Source organism: Heterodontus francisci, chromosome 23, assembly GCF_036365525.1.
Source record: "Heterodontus francisci isolate sHetFra1 chromosome 23, sHetFra1.hap1, whole genome shotgun sequence".
NCBI lineage: Eukaryota > Metazoa > Chordata > Chondrichthyes > Heterodontiformes > Heterodontidae > Heterodontus > Heterodontus francisci.
Genome location: NC_090393.1, coordinates 55,748,892 through 55,768,653, shown reverse-complemented (window position 1 = coordinate 55,768,653; position 19,762 = coordinate 55,748,892). Strand labels below are relative to the sequence as shown.

Here is a 19,762-nt window from a genome sequence, read left to right as displayed (position 1 = left end):
TCCAGCACACCATTTGCTTCCCACTGAAGCTCCCAGTAACGTGGCGAAGGCTCTTAATTGGTTTTCTTAAGCCTCTCAGTTCATTCAAACTGCTCTTTTAATCTCACAGACCAAAGAAAACACAGCACTTTAGAGAAGCCTTCATTCAAAAGCAAACAAATCCTTCAAAACTAAACAGTAAATGTGGCAGGAGTAAAATACCTTTCAGAACACTGCACTGGCTGGTACAATTGTCATGCGTAAAATTCTGGTGATGGGCAATCTTGCCATCTTTCAGGAGATGTCTGAAACACAACACCCTTGAAAACAAGCTGTATCATATTACACCAGCCAGCTCTATAGCAGTGACCTGGACAACACAAACCCTACATTGCAACAATCCATCCATTAAGAAGATTCCTATTAAACTTCACAACCTGTTGATGATTGTACTTCATGTAATACACTAATCCATTGTGCTGTACAACTGTACGAGATACCCTAACCATTTACAACACAGTTTAAAACAAAGGCCTGTCTCAGAACCATGACTAATTTTGTTAATTCCTGGTGGTCAGTAATGAGCACAGTTATATTCCATGTTGGATACAACCACACACAGGACAAAGCAAGATCCTTTTGGGGACAGTTAACACCCCACTACTCTAGAGATCAAGCAAAATGAACTCTCCCACATCCCTTCTGGAGAATAATATTGGTTTAGTAATTTATATTTATGGGATAAGTAACCAACAGGTTTTTCTTTGTTTTTTGCATCTTGGAGAACAATGTGAATTAGTGAAAGGATCTGCAAGCTGATTAGCAGGTCATGACGGGAACAAACTTCCATGGTCGTAACTATCTTTATATGAGCTGATAAAATGGCAGGAGGGTTTTTATGGGCTCCCACAGCCCATACAATTTGATGGGTGGCGGCAGGGGAGCGGGTTGTAGGCAGTGGTGCTGAGGGGCGCCCACTGGATACGAGGATCCCACCAGACGTCAATTCAGAATAATTGCCATTAATGCCACTTTATAGTCAGCCAGCTGCAAGTCACTCCAAAGACTAATGTAACCACCAGAAGATTGGCACCCCAAGGAGAAATGGGCAAACGATTTGGAACCTAACCAACTGGAGCAACTAACCTGTAGGACAAACTAAGACTTGTCTGCCTGAAATAAAGTAGTTGAGGTAACAGCTTTACGATGTCTAACTCAACTTTGTGTTTGAGACTCAGGTACTGTTTCAACAATAAAGAGAAAACAATTACAGAATCAGCAGCCTAACAGAGGAAGGGGACTTGAACTCAAATATATATAGCGCCTTATTGCATCTCAGGATGTTCCAAAACACCTCACAACCAATGAATTACCATTAAAGTCCAACGACTGTTGGCAAAACCCACCCAAGTCAATCAATTAAATTATGGGGCAGGAGAGACAAAGAAGAAACATGCCCTCAAGAGGGAACTGGACTAGTTCTTGGCTCGGACAGAGATTGCATCATACAGCAGGTGAGTGGATTAACAAATAATGTACGCATGGTCAGTAATCTCCTCGTCTGGATTCAATTGTTTGAGGGAGTCCGAAAGGAATTTTCCAGAATGTTTTTTGCATCTCCTTGGAGATTCCATGGCTGCTGGGGGCAAGATGGGGGTGGGGGAGGGGGGGAGGGGGGTGGTGACTGTGGGGATGGTCTAGTCTTGATGCTCCCGTCATCATGACTGTGGGGTAGGCATGATGGACTAGCTGGTCTTTTCCTACCCATCATATTTGTATGTTCAGAAGAGAACAGGCACTATTTGTCTTTAAAATATTGTACATGCAAACCAAGTCTCTTCAAGGTCATGTTGGTTACAAACCATTGTGAAAGAAGATTGGAACTAAATTAATCCTCAGTAATCAAATACCTGAGCTCTGCATGTCCACAGTACTCGAGAGCGGTGCTGATTGCCAAGTTGACCCCTTGATGGGACCTGGAGAGGTAGACTGTTTTCTAAAAGGCTGGGATTCTTCCAACTCAATCCTAGATGACCCTTCAAGCCACTGCCTTAACAAGTAGTATGGCCCTAGCTGGACAAGCATACAGAAGTTTACCAGTGCTCTGAGCTGGCATGGTGCACATTTTTAGCTGATTAAACTCCAGCAATAGCCCCACGCTATTTGTAGGCCCCTAAGCCTCGACTCTTCAAAATCTGTGCCAAGACTTCTCGGCTAAAGTGGTACGTGTCTCTATAAGGAGAGAAATTATGCTCTCTATAGGAAAACAGGAATATTCTACAAGTGTATTTCTCAGCAGCTTGGTGATGGGATTCTGCAAAGCTAAACCAAAAAAAAATTGGACATTCAACCCCCTCAGCTTTAGCATTTCAGTTCTGTTTCACTGTGAGGATGAGTGTAGCCTATTTCAATAAGCATGCGTTCTTTCAAACATTAGTGAGGTGAATTTGGTGGGAACTTGCTTTAGGGAGGGTAGTACTGGTCTTCAAAAGAATGAAGACCAAACTTTCGTTAAGGTTACAAATCACACTGTTTTTCCCATTAGGGAGAAAGAAAAGCATATTTCAGAAGCCAGGCTTTGACACAGAACTTTCAAACTTTAAGTTAGTTAAATTGCTTTGTTAAACAGACAGCTGCCTGTCAATCAGCTGAAAGTAGTTCGTTCAATAGGTGTTAATTACTGTAGCAGTGACTCAGAGGCTCTATAAAAGCAGTCAGGTTTTCAAACCACACTGAGTAGAGATGTAGCCAGAGTGTGAAGATAGGAATTTGATTCACTTGAGAATTCAGTGCAGAGGGGGAAAAGAGGAATTGATGTGTTACATTCCAGCAAACAAGGTAAGTGATTGGTTGGTGAGCATTTTCTCTTATTGAAACTAAGGAATTTTAATTGGGGTTAGTATAACATTAATTGAAAAAATAATAAGGATCTGCTGAGACTCAGGTGGTTTATTAGTAGGGTTTTATTAGCTGTAGTAAGGATTTCCAGCAGTTGTAAAACTTAGTGGGGTTATTAATTATAAAATAATTAAGAAAGATTAATTAACACAAACATGGCAGGGCAAGTGATGTGTTGCAGCTGCAGTATGTGGGAGCTGGTGGACACCAGTGTGATTCACAGCAAACATGTCTGTAGTAAGTGACTGCAGCTCAAGGAGCTTTGGCTCAGTCAGTGAGCTGGAGGTTGAGCAACAGACACTGATGCATCAGGGAAGGGGAAACTTACCTTGACACTTTGTTCCAGAAGGCCCTTGGGAGAGGGTCTTCTGATCTGGTCAGGGATGGGAGGGTGTGTCTGTGAGTGAGGCAGGTAAGAGGATTGAAAAGGCAGAAGTGGAGGAGCCTCAGCCCATGCAATTGTCCAACAAGTTTGAGGTTTTTTCAACTTGTATGGATGAGAATATCAGCTGCAGGGTGGATGAGCAAACTGACCATGGCACTGTGGTACAGGAAGCCATTCAAGCAAAAGTAAAAAACATGTAGTGGTAGTAGGAGATAGTATAGTCAGGGAGGTAAACACAGTTCTCTGAAGCCAAGAGCAAGAGTCTTGGAGGCTGTGTTGCCTGCCTGGTGCCAGGGCTCGGGACATCTGCTCAGGATGGGAGAGGAACTTGCAGTGGGAGGGGGAGGATCCAATTGTTGTGGTCCACATGGGTATCAATGACATAGATATGCCTAGGAAAGAGGTTCTGCATAGGGAGTCTGAGGAGCTAGGGGCCACATTAAAAATCAGAACCTCAAAGGTAATAATCTCTGGGTTACTACCTGAGCCACAAGCAAATTGGTGTTGGGTAAATAAGATTAGAGAGTTCAATGTATAGCTCAAAGTTTGGTGTGAGAAATGGGTTTTGATGGGGCGCTGGCACCAGTACTGGGAAAAGTGGGAGCTGTACTGTTGGGTCGATCTTCACCTGAACCATGCTGGGACCAGTGCTCTGGCAAGTCGTATAACTAGGACAGTAGAGAGGACTTTAAACTCAATAGTGGGGGTGTGGGATCAAATGAGGGAAGATGTGACAATTTAAAGAGGAGGCAAGAGAGAAAGCTAGCAATAAGGGTAATCAAAGTGTGGTAGGAAGGGACCGAGCATACAAACTTTTGTGCCAGCACATAAGGCTAGAGGTTGTGAACTAAGAGTGGGGAAGGGTTCAGCTAAGGGAGATTTAGAAACCCAAAGAGAAAGGGTGAGGCATTGGAACAGTATAGCATTGTGGGTAAAGACAAGCACATTGGGGCAGGAAGGGACAGAGTTTAACAAAAATTGTACATCAACGAATAAGGTCATTGCAGTGAGTAGAAGTTTAAAAAAAAAAGAAATTAAAGGTTCTTTATCTGAATGTGCAAGCATCTGCAATAAGATAGATGAACTAGCAACACAAATAGAGATAAATGATTTAGATCTAATTGCCAATACAGAGACATGGTTACAAGGTGGTCAAGGCTGGGAAATAAATATTTGAGGGTTCCCAATATTTCAGAAAGACAGACAGAATGACAAAGGAGGAGGGGTAGCCCTGATAGTAGAGGATGATGTAAGGACATTAGTGAGAAAGGATCTGGGCTCAGAAGATCATGAAGTAGAATCAGAATGGGTGGAGATTAAGAATAGCAAGAATCAAAGTACTGGTGGGAGTAGTTTATAAGCCCCCTAACAGTGGTTATACTGTTAGACACAGCATTAAACAAGAAATTATTGGAGCTGGTCACAAAAGCAATGTAATAATTGTGGGGGACTTTAATCATCATAGAATGGGACAAACAAATTGGCAAGAGTGGTCTAGAAGATGAGTTTGTATATGTTTTCGGGACAGTTTCTTGGAGCAATATGTTGTGGAACTGACTAGGATAAAGCTATCTTGGATCTAGTACTGTAATGAAGCAGGGTCAATTCGTAATATCATCGTAAAAGATCCACTGGGAAATAGTGATCATAATACCATTGAATTCCACATTATGTTTGAAAGTGGCAGACTCCAATCACAATTCAGAATCTTAAACTTAAAGAAAGCCAATTATGTAGGTATGAGGGGAGAACTGCCTAAGGTAAATTGGGTAAATAAACTAAAAGGTATGGGGGTAAATGAATAGTGGGAAACCTTTAAAGAAACAATTCAAAATGTTCAACAAAAATACATTCCATTGAAAAACAAAAACCCAGCAAGAAAGTCACATCCGTGGCTCACTCAGGAAGTTAAGGATAGTATTAGATCAGAAGAGGTTTACAATGTCGCAAAAATGAGTAGCAAGTCTGAGGATTTGGAGTGTTTTAGAAACCACCATAGGTCACCAAAAAGTTGACAAACGAAAAAATAGAATGTGAGTAACTGGCCAGTAATATAAAAACAGATTGTAAGAATGTTTTTAGGTATATAAAAAGGCAGTAGCTAAAGTAAATGTCGGTCCCTTAGACAGCAGAAATTATCACTGGGAATGAGGAAATGGCAGAGGCATTGAACAAATATTTTGTCTGCCTTCACAGTAGAAGTAAGTTTCATACCAGAAATAGATGGTAACCTAGAGGCTGAAAAAGAGTGAGGAAATTAATCAGAGGAAAAGGTATTGGAGAAACTAAAGGATCTAAAATCCAACAAATCCCTGTAACCTGATGGCCTGCACCCTAGGTACAGAGATAGGTGCAGAAATCGTGGATGCACTGGACATGATTTTCCAAAATTCCTTAGATTTGGGAATGGTCCTATCAGGTTGGAAGTTGGCAAATGTTACACCACATTTCAAGAAAGGAGGGAGAGAAAACTGGCAACTACAGGCCAGTTAGCCTAACTTCAGTCATTGGGAAAATGCTGGAATCTATTAAGGAAGTCTTAACAATGCACTTCGAAAAGCACAGTACGATTAGAACAAGTCAACATGGTTTTACTAAAGGGAAATCCTATTTGACAGATTTGAGTTTTGAGGATGTAACTAGCAGGGTAGATAAAGGGGAAATCAGTAGATGCAGTATACCTGGATTTCCAAAAGGCATTCAATAAGGTGCCACACAAGGTTCATTGGCAAGATAAGGGCTCATGGAGTTGGGGGCAATATATTAGCAGAGGATTGGTTAACAGACAGAGTGGTAACAAACAGGGAATTTTCAAATTGGCAGGCAGTGAATAGTGGAGTGTCGCATGGATCAGTGTTGGGGCTCTAGCCACTTGCAATCTATATCAATGACTTGGATGAATAGACAGAGTAATATATCTAATTTTTCTGATAATACAAAGCTAGGTGAAAAAAGAAACTGGGAAGGACAGAGATATAGACAAGTTAAGCGAGTGGGCAACAAGATGGCAGAATATAATGTAGGAAAGTGTGAAGTCATTCACTTTGATCATAATAGAAAAGCATAATTTTTTTTTTAAGGTGGTGTGAATCTCGTAAGTGTTGATATTCAAAGAGACTTTGGTGTGTTTGTGCAAGCAGAAAGTTAGCATGTAGGTACAGCAAGCAATTAGGAAGGCAAATGGCATGATGGCCTTTACTGCAAGGGGATTGGAGTACAGGAATAAAGAATTCTTGCTACAATTGTACAGGGTTTTGTAACTCCATATCTGGAGTACTCTCTGCAATTTTGGGTCTCCACATTTAAGAAAGGATATACTTGCATTGGAGGTGGTACAGCAAAGGTTCACTAAATTGCTCCTTGGGATGAGGGGGATGTCCTATGATAGGCTGAGTAAACTGCATCTATATTCTTTGGAGTTTAGAAGAATGAAAGGTGATCTCATTGAAACATACAGGATTCTGAAGGGGCCGGATAAGGTAGACCTTGAGATTGTTTCCGCTGGTCGAGGAATCTAAAACACAGGGGCATAGCATCAGGATAAGGGGCTGATCTTTTAGGACTGAGATGAGGAGAAATTACTTCAACCAAAAGGTTGTGAATCTTTGGAATTCTCTACTCCAGAGGGTTGTGGATGCTTCATTGTTGAATACATTTAAGGCTGGGATAGACAGATTTTTGGTCTCCCAGGGAATCTGAGCTATGATGAGCAGGTGGGAAAGTGGAAATGAAGTCTAAGATCAGCCATGATCATACTGAATGGTGGAACAGGCTCGGTGGGCCATATGGTCTGCTCCTATTTCTATTTCTTGTGCAAGACTGCTGCTAATTTAAACACATGTTTACATAGAACAGGATATAAATCCCATGGTAGGAATCTCCATAAATCACTTCATAATATTGGAACTTAAATGCCTTCTCTAATAGGTTTCCCTTTGATAGATATGAAAAATATTGATTGGAGGTTACTGCTGAGTAGGTTTGGTAGCCTATTATGTGATATTGGTGGTACCTCAGGGAATAATGGAATGTGATATAAAAGGCGCACTATATTTAGTTACAGTGGCCTTTCGCCTCCACGAGCTGGGTCAAATCCAGCCTAGACTAATAGGATGAAAATGTCTTTGGCCTACTGGCTGTAAAATTTGCTTGGGTAGTTTCAACTCTAATCCCAGTGAACAGGGATTCACTGCACAAAGCTGATCCTAATTTGGCATAAATTGGGAATCTTGTCCAGAGAGGCCACAGGATGGCCAGTTTTCAAAATGGGAAAATGGTGCTCCTGTATGGTTGTGCATAGGGCTGAGGCACATTATTGGGCCATAGCAGAAGGAGCTTTACACAATATATGTTTGAGTGTTATTTCCACTGTTTTTTTTAATTTAAGTGATTAGTTGAATATGAAATCTCTAATATCTCCTATGCTATTTTCTCAGTTGATGTGAAACTGTCAAGTAAGCAACTACACTGATTAAGTAGTGTGAAGCTTTATGAAAATCATGACTTTTTTTCTTTGATTAATATGGTGTGCTGCCTAACTGTTCATCACCTATTCCAATTAAAGAGCTCCAATCATCTCTTGTGTCTGTAAGTTGTCAGTTTCACTTCACAGATTTGTTCCAACAAAATGCATTAAGGATGATGCACTTGGTTCTAGTCCACACTTTTCTCAACAATAAGAGGGAACTAATCCCAATGATCATTTGAGTTCATATGTGATGGCTTCCACCTAACAATTCAGGAAAGGAGAAGCAATAAGCATGCTTCATTTAAACAGCTGGCAGGAAAGAAACAAAGACCTTGGATTTCTATAGCACCATTTATGACCTCAGGACATCCCAAAGAGCCAATGAATTACTTTTGAAGTATACTGTGCACAGTAGCATAGTGGTTACTGAACTACCATGGTAGTTGAGGAATTCAAATCCAATTATAATAAAGAGCTAGCATCAGTAACGACGGCCATGAAACTATTAGATTTTCATAAAGTCCCATCTGGTTCGCCAATGTCCTTTAGGGAAGGAAATCTGCCATCGTTACCCGATCTGGCCTATGACTTCAGACCCATAGCAATGTGCTTGACTATTGTGACTCTGAAATGGCCTAACAATTCAGTTCTACCAAACCACTTACAAAAAATAAAATTAGACTGGCCTCCCAGTACTGGGTATGACAAAGGCTCTCCTAGCCCAGTCAACCCTGCAAGGCCCTCCTTGCTGGGACATGTGCCAAAATAAGGAGGAGAGCTGTCCCAAAGACTAGTTAAGCAACAATCTAACATACTTGTAGATTCATACCTCTGTCAACAGGATAGAACCACCAGAAATTGTGGCAGAGGTATAACTGTCCTCAACTTTAAGTCCAGATCCCATGAAGTCTCATGACATCAGGTCAAACATGGAAAAGGAAACCTCCTCCCACCTTCCCTCAGCTAATGAATCAGTATTCCTCCATGTTGATAAAAACTTGGAAGAAGCACTGTGGCTGGCAAGGGTTTAGAATGTTCTCTGGGTGTGGGACTCATCAAGAGGGGCTCAGTAACACCACTACTGACCAAGTCCTGAAGGACAAAGCTGCCAGACTGCGCCTGCAGCAGGTGGTGAGAACATCAATATAAGGGAAAAGCCTATTTGACCTCGGCCTCATTGATCTACCAACAACCTACAGATGCAGCTGTCCAAGACAGCATTGGTAGCAGTAATCACCACACAGTCCTTGTGGAGTCAGTCTTGTCGTCACACTTTGGACACCCTCCATTGTGTTTTGTGGCACTATCATCGTTGTGCTAAATGGGTACATTCAGATCAGTTCAAGCAGCTCAAAACTGGGCATCCTGAAGTGCTGTAGGTGATCAGCAGCTGCAGAATTGTATACCATCACATTTTGTAACTGAATGGCCTAGCATATCTCTCTACCATTATGATCAAAGCAGGGGTTCAATAGGGGAGCATTTCAGGACCAGCACCAGGCATAGCAAAAATTACACACCAACTGGTGAGGCTACAACACAGGACAACATGCACCTCACCAAAATGAGCCCACACCAACGGTACAGATCAAAGCTCTGCAGTGCTGCCACACCTAGTCGGGAATGGTGGTAGACAATTAAACAAGTGAATGGAGGCAGCTCCATGCACATCCCCATCCTCTATGATGGTGGAGCCCAGCACAAGTGCAAAAGACAAGGGTGAAGTACTTGCAACCATCTTCAGCCAGAAGTGCCAAGTGGATGATCTGTCTCAACCTCCCCACCATCACAGATGCCAGTCTTCTGCCAATTCAATTCACCCTATGATATCAAGAAACTGCTAAGCACACTGGTATAGCAAAGGCTGAGCCCCAACAACAACCTGACTGTAGTGCTAAAGACTTGTGCTCCAGAACTAGCTGCACCTCTTGCTAAAATTGTTTCAGTAAAGCTAGAATGCAGGCAAAATGTAAAATGGCTTAGGTATGTCCTGGCTGCAAAAAGATATCCAATCTGGCCAATTACCACCCCATAAGTCCACTTTTAATCATCAGCCAAGTGATGGAAGGTGCCATCGACACTGCTTACTCAACAAGACACTGCTCTCCAATGCTCAGTTTCGATCCTGCCAGGGCCACACGGCTCCAGATCTCATTACAGCCTTGGTCCAAACATAGACAAAGGAGCTAAGCTCCAGGGGTGAGGCAAGTGACTGACTGGCTGACATCAAGACAGTTTTTGACCAAGTGTGGCATCAAAGATCCCTAGCAAAATTCAAGTTAACGGAATTAAGGAGACCTCTCCACTAGCTAGAGTCACACCTAGCACAAAAAGATGGCTGTGGTTGTTGATCAATCATCTCTGCCCCAGGACATCAGTGCAGGAGGTCCTCAGGGCAGACTCCTAGGCCCAACCATCTTCAGCCGCTTCCTCAATTACCATCCCTCCATCATAAGGTCAGATGTGGAGATGTTTGCTGAAGATTGCAGTGTTCAGTTCCATATGCAACTCCTCAAACAAATAGTAAGTTATGGCAAATGGAACAGGACACCTTTGCGTTACAAGGTTTTAATTAATTTTTGTGCCACAAATTAAATAAAAGCACATTGCAAAAATTCAGACTTTAAATGTGCAATTAGAATGGGCTATTAACACTAAGTGTGCTAGAAGAGATTCCACAAAATCACAAGCATGAGTTCAGGAAAGAGGTTCATGTTACTTTTCCCAATATATACAAAGCAAATTTTGTACCAAGATGGACAGATGTTCCTAACTGAAGTTAACTTTTTTTTGGTAGAAATATTGTAGTAAAGGCGCAAAATTCCTTGCGCTCTCAGCCCAATATTTTGAATGTTCAGCTGAGTTGGTGGGAAAGATGATCACTGAAGAGAACATCAAGATTCTTGAAAAAAAAAACAAACCCCTAAGCACAAACATTACACAAATTCGCATGCACATAAATGAGCACCAGTTGAATCATGGAATACTTAAGTATTCCAGTGAACCCCATCAAGCAGTGATTAATAAAAAGATATACCTATATTGCAGGTCCTGGAGCACATGAAGTTTGACACACTCACTGGGGTAGTTTCTATAAACTAGCATTGCAACATTCAACACTTGACCTAACCGAATCAATTTGTGTTTTGTTTAACAAACTATTCTCAATCCATTACCTTTCTAATGTCCTCGAGACTCTCTCCATTCAGCATATTTGCCACTTTGGGTGCCATTAGTTCCCTGGAACCTAAAGCATTCTTCTGTTCCTGCAATTCTTTCTGTTGCTGTTGGTACTTTAGCATCTCTGGATTCTCAATGATGGTGGTGGACAGTTGCTGCTCTGTAGTAATCGCCAGGCTTTTGCCATAGGTCTTCTGATGAATCATGTTCTGCAAGACGGGGGAGAAATATGGGAGATTTGTGTCATGAGCTAATAATTAATACTTTGCACTGTGAAGCTAGATGAAGGGTCATACTTTGCCTTCAAGGGAAATGTTTAATGCTCATATAATCAGATTTGCCTCTGCTCCTAGTGATTATGCTCTCTTTACAACATGTCGCAGGGTAGTGCATTGTCTGCATACATGAAGCGATTTTCTACAATTTGTAGACACTTGCAGCAAGAATGTCCAAGTACAAACTAAACTTTGCAGTTTAATTAACCCTACCCTTTGGATTGAAATGATTCAAAACCAAACTATTCTTGAAAGCCACACAGTAAACCTGGCCCCCCCTCTATGCAGGCTGAACTCAAATATAGACTTACTGAGGTGCAAGAACAACATATTAAGACATGGCTCTAAACAAAAAAGTGAGTTTGTCACATCCCTTTAGGAGCTAAATGAATATGCATTTAACAAATTAGCCACTGCAATTTAGGGCAATACGAGGTCAGCAAATCTAGACATCGCTGAACTCAAGATGAAAATTTTCAATTAAAAATTTCCACATCGCCAGTGATGTCACCCAATATGCATATTACCAATTACAGTAAATAATTGTTATGCCCACTCAAAATAAACTACAGGAGTGCTGAGGGTACAGGAGATAGCTAGCTTGGATAGAAACACAATGTAGTGTAGAGTACAAACAGTATGCATTTTAATGCTAAAAATGAACTGCACAAATATCTCATCTGTATAAGCCTGTGGAACAGATTGACTGCCTGTGGAACAGATTGACTGCCTGTGGAACAGATTGACTGACTGTGTTCCCTTCATGCCTATTTCAATTTAATTTCTTTCTCTTTTTGGCACATGATTGAGCAAGACATTGAAGGCAGTGAAATTCTCCTGGACATTGTGAATCACTGAAATATGTAGGCTGGTGGAAAATGGTGTTCTTCTGGCCTCAGAGGATGGACTCATCCACCAACACGATGCCCTGCACCTGGAGCCCACCATTCAGTACCCAATACAAACTACTCCCTCTGGACCTCCAGTGAGCCACCATCATGTTACACTTGATCCAACAATACAATGTATCTTGGAAGTTGGCATACAGTTATTTTTGGAGAAATTTCAGAGCTATCTTTTCTTGGAAGTTTTACCTGTACATTTTTCCCTCCCCCAGGAAGAAAAATAAGTTGGAGATTTCAAATTGTACACAGCTTGCTGAAAGGGTGGGATTGATGGTTCATATTCTATTCTTCTTCCACATTTCACTTTCTTATTAGTACATCATCTCAAAAGCGAAACCCCTTAAGCCTGGGAGATTCAGGTCACACCCCAATGTATGGCTAATGCCACACCACCCACTTGAAGAACATTATTTCTCTGTGCTGTTACCAGACCAATCTACAAGCAGCCTGGGGAGGTGCATGCAATTGGGAATACTAGGTACACAGATGCAGTGTGTTCACTGCTTCTGTAATTCTTTTAATGTAGTCAAAGAACCAGTAAGCCAGTCACAATTCTACATTACCTTCTCCTCCTCAGTTAGTGGATCACCGAGCTCTTCCTGTGAGAAATCCAGAAACGCCACTGTCCCATCCATGGAACACACTAGCAATCCCAACCCTGTCAAAGTCCTGGTGTAGAGACCACAAAAACAAATGTTCATTTAACATCTTGACTCCCCCAAGAAGAAAAATAAGTTGGAGATTTCATTCAAGTGCAAGTTGTACACAGCTTGCTGAAAGGGTGGGATTGATACTTCATATTCTATTCTTCTTCCACATTTCACTTATCAGTACATCATCTCAACTGCGAAACCCCTTAAGCCTGGGAGATTCAGGTCACAGCCCAATGTATGGCTAATGCCACACCACCCACTTGATGAAGAACATTATTTCTCTGCGCTGTTACCAGACCACTTTTCACTCAATTTAGCAACTGTTGTGAGTGACCTCAATCAATGGGTAGAATTAAGAAATAGAAGAGGATTTAAGACTGTAGAGGGAGACGTGTATTGGCTTCTTGGTAGTAGCTGTCAAGTGGTAGTTTGTATAAATGCTGAGATTAGACAAGCATACAGCAAATTCAGTGTGATTTTAATGGAGGATTTTAACTTTCATATTGATTGGGATAAACAGACTAGCACCGGTCAGAAATGTAGTGAATTTCTTCAGTGTGTCCAGGCTAGTTTTGTGCAACAATATGTCCTAGAACCAACAAGGGGAAATGCCACAATAGATTTAGCAATGAGCCAGATTTAGTTAACAGCAAACAGTGCATGAATATTTATCAAATAGTGATCATAATATGGTCAAGTTCAATGTAGAGTTTGAAAGGGAGAAATGTGAAACAGCTACTAAGATTCTAGATCTAGGTAAGGCTGACTTCAATGAGATAAGACAGAGACTGTCCACAGTAAACTAGGCAAATCTGTTCATGGTTAAAACAACAGATGATCAGTGGGAGATGTTCAAAAAAAAAGTGATAGAATTGTTTATACACTTAAAAGGGCAAGAGTTTCTATTTGCCAAAAGATAGTCATGGGCAACTAAAGAGATAAGAGACAGCATAAAACAAAGAAAAAGCATACAAATAATAGCACAGATCCTGAAGATTGGGAAAGATACAAAGAGCAGCAAAGAACAACAAAGCAGCTACAAAAATGATGAAAAGAAATTTGCAAGGGATATCAATCATTACAAAAAATATTTACAATTACATTAGGAAAATGAGGGTGGTCAAACAATGTGGATCCCTTATTTGCAATGAAAATAAGGAAGTGTCAGACATGTTGAATAATTACTTTGCATCAGTATTTATGGTAGAGGAAAAGGTCAGCATGCCAGATATCCCAAGGAAATTGTTACTGAATCGGGGACAGAAACTGGGACCCTGACTCCGCAAAATTAATTTAAGCAGTAATGGAGAAGTGAACTAAAGAGCAACAAATCCCCAGGGCCAGATGGTTTCCATCCCAGGGTTTTAAAAGGAGCTGGTGAGAACAATGCATATGCCCGAACTATAATCTTCCAAAGTTCTCTCAATTCGGGAACCATTCCTTTCGATTGGAAAACTGTGCATGCCACTCCACGATTAAAGCAAGTTGAGGGAGGAAGCAAGGGAATTATAGGCCAGTTAGCCTAACATCTGTCGTCAGGAAATTGTAGGAGTCTACAAATTAAGTAAAGGGTGACTGAACACTTTGAAAATTATCAGCTGATCAGAGAGCCAGCAGGAATTTGTAAAGGGTAGGTCATACCAGACAAACATGATTGACTTTTTTGAAGAGGTGACTGAAGTAGTGGATAGGGGAATGTCTATGGATGTTATTTATATGGACTTCTTGAAGGCATTTGATAAAGTCCCTCATAAGAGGCTGTTAGCTAAAGTTGATGCTTATGAAATTGAATGCAAATTATTGACCTGGTTAGGAAATTGGCTAAATGGAAGGAGACAAAGAGTTGGGACAATGGGAACGTACTCTGGTAAGATGTCACCAGAGTTGGGGCCTCAACTAGTCACTGTATTCATTAATGACTTGGATGAGAGAATAGAAAGTCACACATCCAAATTTGCTAATGACACCAAGATAGCCAGTATTTTAAGCAGTGTAGATGGAAACGTAAAATTACAAAGATTTGGAGAAATTAAATGAATGGGAAAAACAATGGCAAATATATTCAATGTAGGCAAATGCGAGGTCATCCACTTTGAACTGAAAGAGGATAGAATATGGTACTTCCTAAATGATGATAAGCTAGAAACAGTGGAGGCCCAGGTACACAGATCATTAAAATGTCATGAGCAGGTACAAAGAAAATAATAAGGCTAAAGGAATGCTAGCCTATATAGCTAAAGGACTAGAATACAAGGGGGTAGAGCAGAGCCCTGGTTCGACCACGCCTAGAGTGCAAAAGGTCCCATTACTACTCCCTTTGGCTTTGTACCATGAAACTTTTGTCATTATCATAGACTTACCCTTTTGCTCTCCTTTCCCCACACCCTCTCCCCGTTTTCACTTGCTCAAAACCTATTAATTTTCTGACTTTTGCCAGTTCTGATGAAAGGTCACAGACCTGAAACATTAACTCTGTTTTTCTATCCACAGCTGCCTGACCTGCTAATATTTTCAGCATTTTCTGTTTTTGTTTACTAGAATGAAACCTGGACTCCAAGGATTAAGCTACGAGGAGAGAGTAAACAAACTAGGGTTATATTCTCTGGAATTTAGAAGGTTAAGGGGTAATTTGATCAAAGTTTTCAAGATATGAAGGCAAACAGATAGGATAGATTGGGAGGAACTATTTCCGCTAGTTGGGGAGGCTAGGACTAGGGGAACATAGTCAAAAATTCTAGAGCCAGACCTTTCAGGAGTGAAATTGGAAACACTTTTTCATGCAAAGGGTAGAAAAAGCTTGAAATATTTCCGCAAACGTCAATTGATAGATCAATTGTTAAATTCTTAAACTGAGATTGACTAGATTTTTGTTAGCCAAAGATATCAAGCGATTTGAGGCAAAGATGGGTATAAGGAGTTAGGGCGCAGGTCAGCCATGATCTCACTGAAGTGCAGTACAGGCTCGGGGAGCTAAGTGGCCTACTCCTGCTCCTATGTTCCAATGCAAAACATCCCAAGAATAATAGATACCTGTCCAAACAAGCCAGCTCCAAATTTAGGAAAAATTGACAGTTTCAAAGGAGGATGATTTTGTTAATTTTAGTTGTTGAGTGATGGGTACGATGACTATGCAATACAATTTTGAGATGCATGCAGAAGCAGTGCTGCAGCAAAAGGAGTTGGGGAGAGAATGCATTCCAACAGAGGAAACAGAAAGTGGTCAGTTGAACATGGTATATGTCCCTTCACAGAAAGAGTGAGTGAATTTCATTTCGTCACAAAAGAGCACAAATTCTACAGTGTGATAGGACTGGGTCTCTAAGCAGGTAGAGGGGGACACAACCATCTCAGAAAAGCACCATGATCAGCAAAAAAAAAAGGCAGACAAAAAAGCACGAGGAAGGGAATGTGTTGAAGCATTGTGAGTAACAAGAAAGTGGTCAGGAAGAATGTGTCTTTTATTTTTAATTCATTCTTGCAATGCCCAAATTTATTGCCCATCTCTACTTACCCTGAGACAGATGGTGGTGGGCTACCTTCTTGAACCACGAGCAGTATAATACAGTTGAGGGAGGTTAAAGACCAACCACATTGGTTTGGGACTAGTCACACATAGACCAAACCAACCAGTTAAGGAAGGCCAGTTTCCTTTCATAAAGGACATGAGAATAGTTACAACACAGCAGGAGGCCATTCAGCCCACCGTGCACATGCAGGATCTGTGCAAAAGCAATTTAGCTAGTCCCACCCCTGACCTTTCCCCATAGCCCCAATTTTTTTTTCCCTTCAGCTATTTATCAAACTCCCTTTTGAAAGCCACGATTCAATCTACCTCCACCATCCTTTCAGGCAGTGCACTCTGGATCATAACTGCTTGCTGATTAAAAAAGGTTTTCCTCTTGTCGCCTTTGGTTCTTTTGCGATTCACCTCTGGTTCTCGCCCCTTCTGCCTATGGGAACAGTTTCTCCCTATCGACGCTGTCCAGACCCCTCATGATTTTGAACATCTCTATCAAATCTCTTCTCAGGAGAATCTCAGCTTCACTAATCTACCCACATAACTGAAGCCCCTCATCCCTGGAACCATTCTCGTGAATCTTTTCTGCACCCTCTATAATGCCTTAGCATCCTTCCAGAACTGGACATAATACTCCAGTTGAGGCCAAACCAGTCTTTATAAAGGTCCACCATAATTTCCTTGCTTTTGTACTCTATGCCCCCATTTATAAAGCCCAGGATTCCGTATGCCTTATGAATTGCTTTCTCAGCCCATCTGCCACTTTGAATGATTTGCACACATGTACTCCTAGCCCTTTCCTATCCTGAGTGGTGTGAAACAGGGCTGTGTTCTCGCACCCACACTTTTTGGGATTTTCTTCTCCCTGCTGCTTTCACATGCGTTCAAATCCTCTGAAGAAGGAATTTTCCTCCACACAAGATCAGGGGGCAGGTTGTTCAACCTTGCCCGTCTAAGAGCGAAGTCCAAAGTACGGAAAGTCCTCATCAGAGAACTCCTCTTTGCTGACGATGCTGCTTTAACATCTCACGCTGAAGAGTGCCTGCAGAGTCTCATCGACAGGTTTGCGGCTGCCTGCAATGAATTTGGCCTAACCATCAGCCTCAAGAAAACGAACATCATGGGGCAGGACGTCAGAAATGCTCCATCCATCAATATTGGCGACCACGCTCTGGAAGTGGTTCAAGAGTTCACATACCTAGGCTCAACTATCACCAGTAACCTGTCTCTAGATGCAGAAATCAACAAGCGCATGGGTAAGGCTTCCACTGCTATGTCCAGACTGGCCAAGAGAGTGTGGGAAAATGGCGCACTGACACGGAACACAAAAGTCCGAGTGTATCAGGCCTGTGTCCTCAGTACCTTGCTCTACGGCAGCGAGACCTGGACAATGTATGCCAGCCAAGAGCGACGTCTCAATTCATTCCATCTTCGCTGCCTTCGGAGAATACTTGGCATCAGGTGGCAGGACTATATGTCCAACACAAGTCCTTGAAGTGGCCAACACCCCCAGCTTATACACACTACTGAGTCAGCGGCGCTTGAGATGGCTTGGCCATGAGAGCCGCATGGAAGATGGCAGGATCCCCAAAGACACATTGTACAGCGAGCTCGCCACTGGTATCAGACCCACCGGCCGTCCATGTCTCCGCTATAAAGACGTCTGCAAACGCGACATGAAATCGTGTGACATTGATCACAAGTCGTGGGAGTCAGTTGCCAGCATTCGCCAGAGCTGGCGGGCAGCCATAAAGACAGGGCTAAATTGTGGCGAGTCGAAGAGACTTAGTCGTTGGCAGGAAAAAAGACAGAGGCGCAAGGGGAGAGCCAACTGTGCAACAGCCCCGACAAACAAATTTCTCTGCAGCACCTGTGGAAGAGCCTGTCACTCCAGAATTGGCCTTTATCGCCACTCCAGGCGCTGCTTCACAAACCACTGACCACCTCCAGGCGCGTATCCATTGTCTCTCGAGATAAGGAGGCCCAAAAGAAAAAGAACACATGTACTCCTAGGTCACTCTGCTCCTGCACCGACTTTAGAACTATATCCTTTATTTTATATTGCCTTTCCTCATTGTTTCTAACAAATCTATCACTTTGCACTTTTCTGCATTAAATTTCATCTGCCATGTGTTCCCCCATTCTACCAGCTCGTCTATGTCTTCTTAAAGTCCATCGCTATCCTCCTCACAGCTCACAATACATCCAAATTTTGTGTTGTCTGCAAATTTTGAAATTTGTGCCCTGCACAACCAAATCATTAATACAGACCAAGAAAAGCAGTGGTCGTAATACAGACAGCTTGGGGCACCACTATAAGCCTCCCTCTAGTTTGAAAAACAACCATTCATCACGACTCCCCATTTTCTGTCACTTAGCCAATTTCATATCCATGCCACCACTGTTGGGGATTTTTATGACAATCCAACAGCCCCCTGAATATTTTTACAAACATCAGCTTTTTAATTTCCAGATATTTTTAAATGAATTCAAATGTTCAAACTGCCATGGTGGGACTTGAACTCGCTTTCACTGGTTTATTAGCCCAGGTCGCCGGATTATTGGTCCAGTAACATAACCACTACATACTGCTGTACCCTCAGCATACACAGAACGGAATGGAGTCTGTCATGGAGAGAAGGGGTCAGCATCAACTGGGGGAAGTACCTGGACCAGCAAGGGAAAAAGGAGCAAGGTGAGGGAAGTATACATCACAGCACAGACAGTAGCAAGATGTTGCTACTGGACAGCGACAGCCTCTTGGCTAGACAGTCCCCAACAAACAGGTATCCAAGCTGCTGTCACTGTGCCACTCTACATTAAGCAATTGCCTGGCTCTTGTCACTCTCAAACAGTACTCTTCCTTCCTCAGTAAATATATTTTAGAAAATGATGCCATTTTCCTTCCTACTCCAAAAGTTCCCTTTCAGCTAGGAAAGAGCAGCTGCACCTGAGGCACTCCATTTGGTCCCTGCTGTGGCTCAGTGCGTTGCACTCACCTGAATCAAAAGGTTGTGGGTTCAAGCCTCACTCAAGAGACTAGAGAATAAAAATCTATGTTGACACTCCAGTGCAGTACTCGGGGAGTGTTTCACTGCTGGAGGTGCCATCTTTCAGATGAGATATTAAACCAAGGCCCCACCTGCTCTCTCAGGTGGACATGAAAGATCCCATGACCCTATTTCGAAGAGGAGCAGGGGAGTTATCCCAGGTCTCCTGGCCAATATATCACACTCAATCAACATCGCTAACAGATTATTTAACACATTGCTGTTTGTGGGGAGCTTGTTGTGTGCAAATTGGCTACTGTGGTTTCCAACATTACAACAGTGACTACACTTCAAAGTACTTCATTGGCTGTATAGCACTTTGGGACATTCTGAGATCATGAAACTTGCAATGTAAATGCAAGTCTTTCTTTGCACTGCTTTAATTATCCTTGAGCGTGAAGTTGAAAGGAGCTCAGTGCAGTTGGTAGGTTAAAACTGCTTTCCATACAGGA

The 19,762-nt window shown here is 42.1% G+C and overlaps 1 protein-coding gene across 3 annotated transcripts in view; it reads right to left on the bottom strand.

Moving 5' to 3' along the window:
- Positions 1–19,762, bottom strand: part of hira (histone cell cycle regulator a) — a 110,889-nt gene that overhangs the window by 52,725 nt on the left and 38,402 nt on the right. For all 3 annotated transcript variants that reach the window (XR_010977292.1, XM_068055342.1, XM_068055343.1), the window contains exons 11-12: positions 12,654–12,759; positions 10,907–11,119 (exon numbers count right to left, since the gene is read on the bottom strand). Coding sequence is in view for 2 of the 3 variants with exons in the window: in XM_068055342.1 (XP_067911443.1) it covers positions 10,907–11,119; positions 12,654–12,759 (319 nt within the window). In the remaining variant the exon portion in view is untranslated. The remainder of the gene's footprint in view (positions 1–10,906; positions 11,120–12,653; positions 12,760–19,762) is intronic.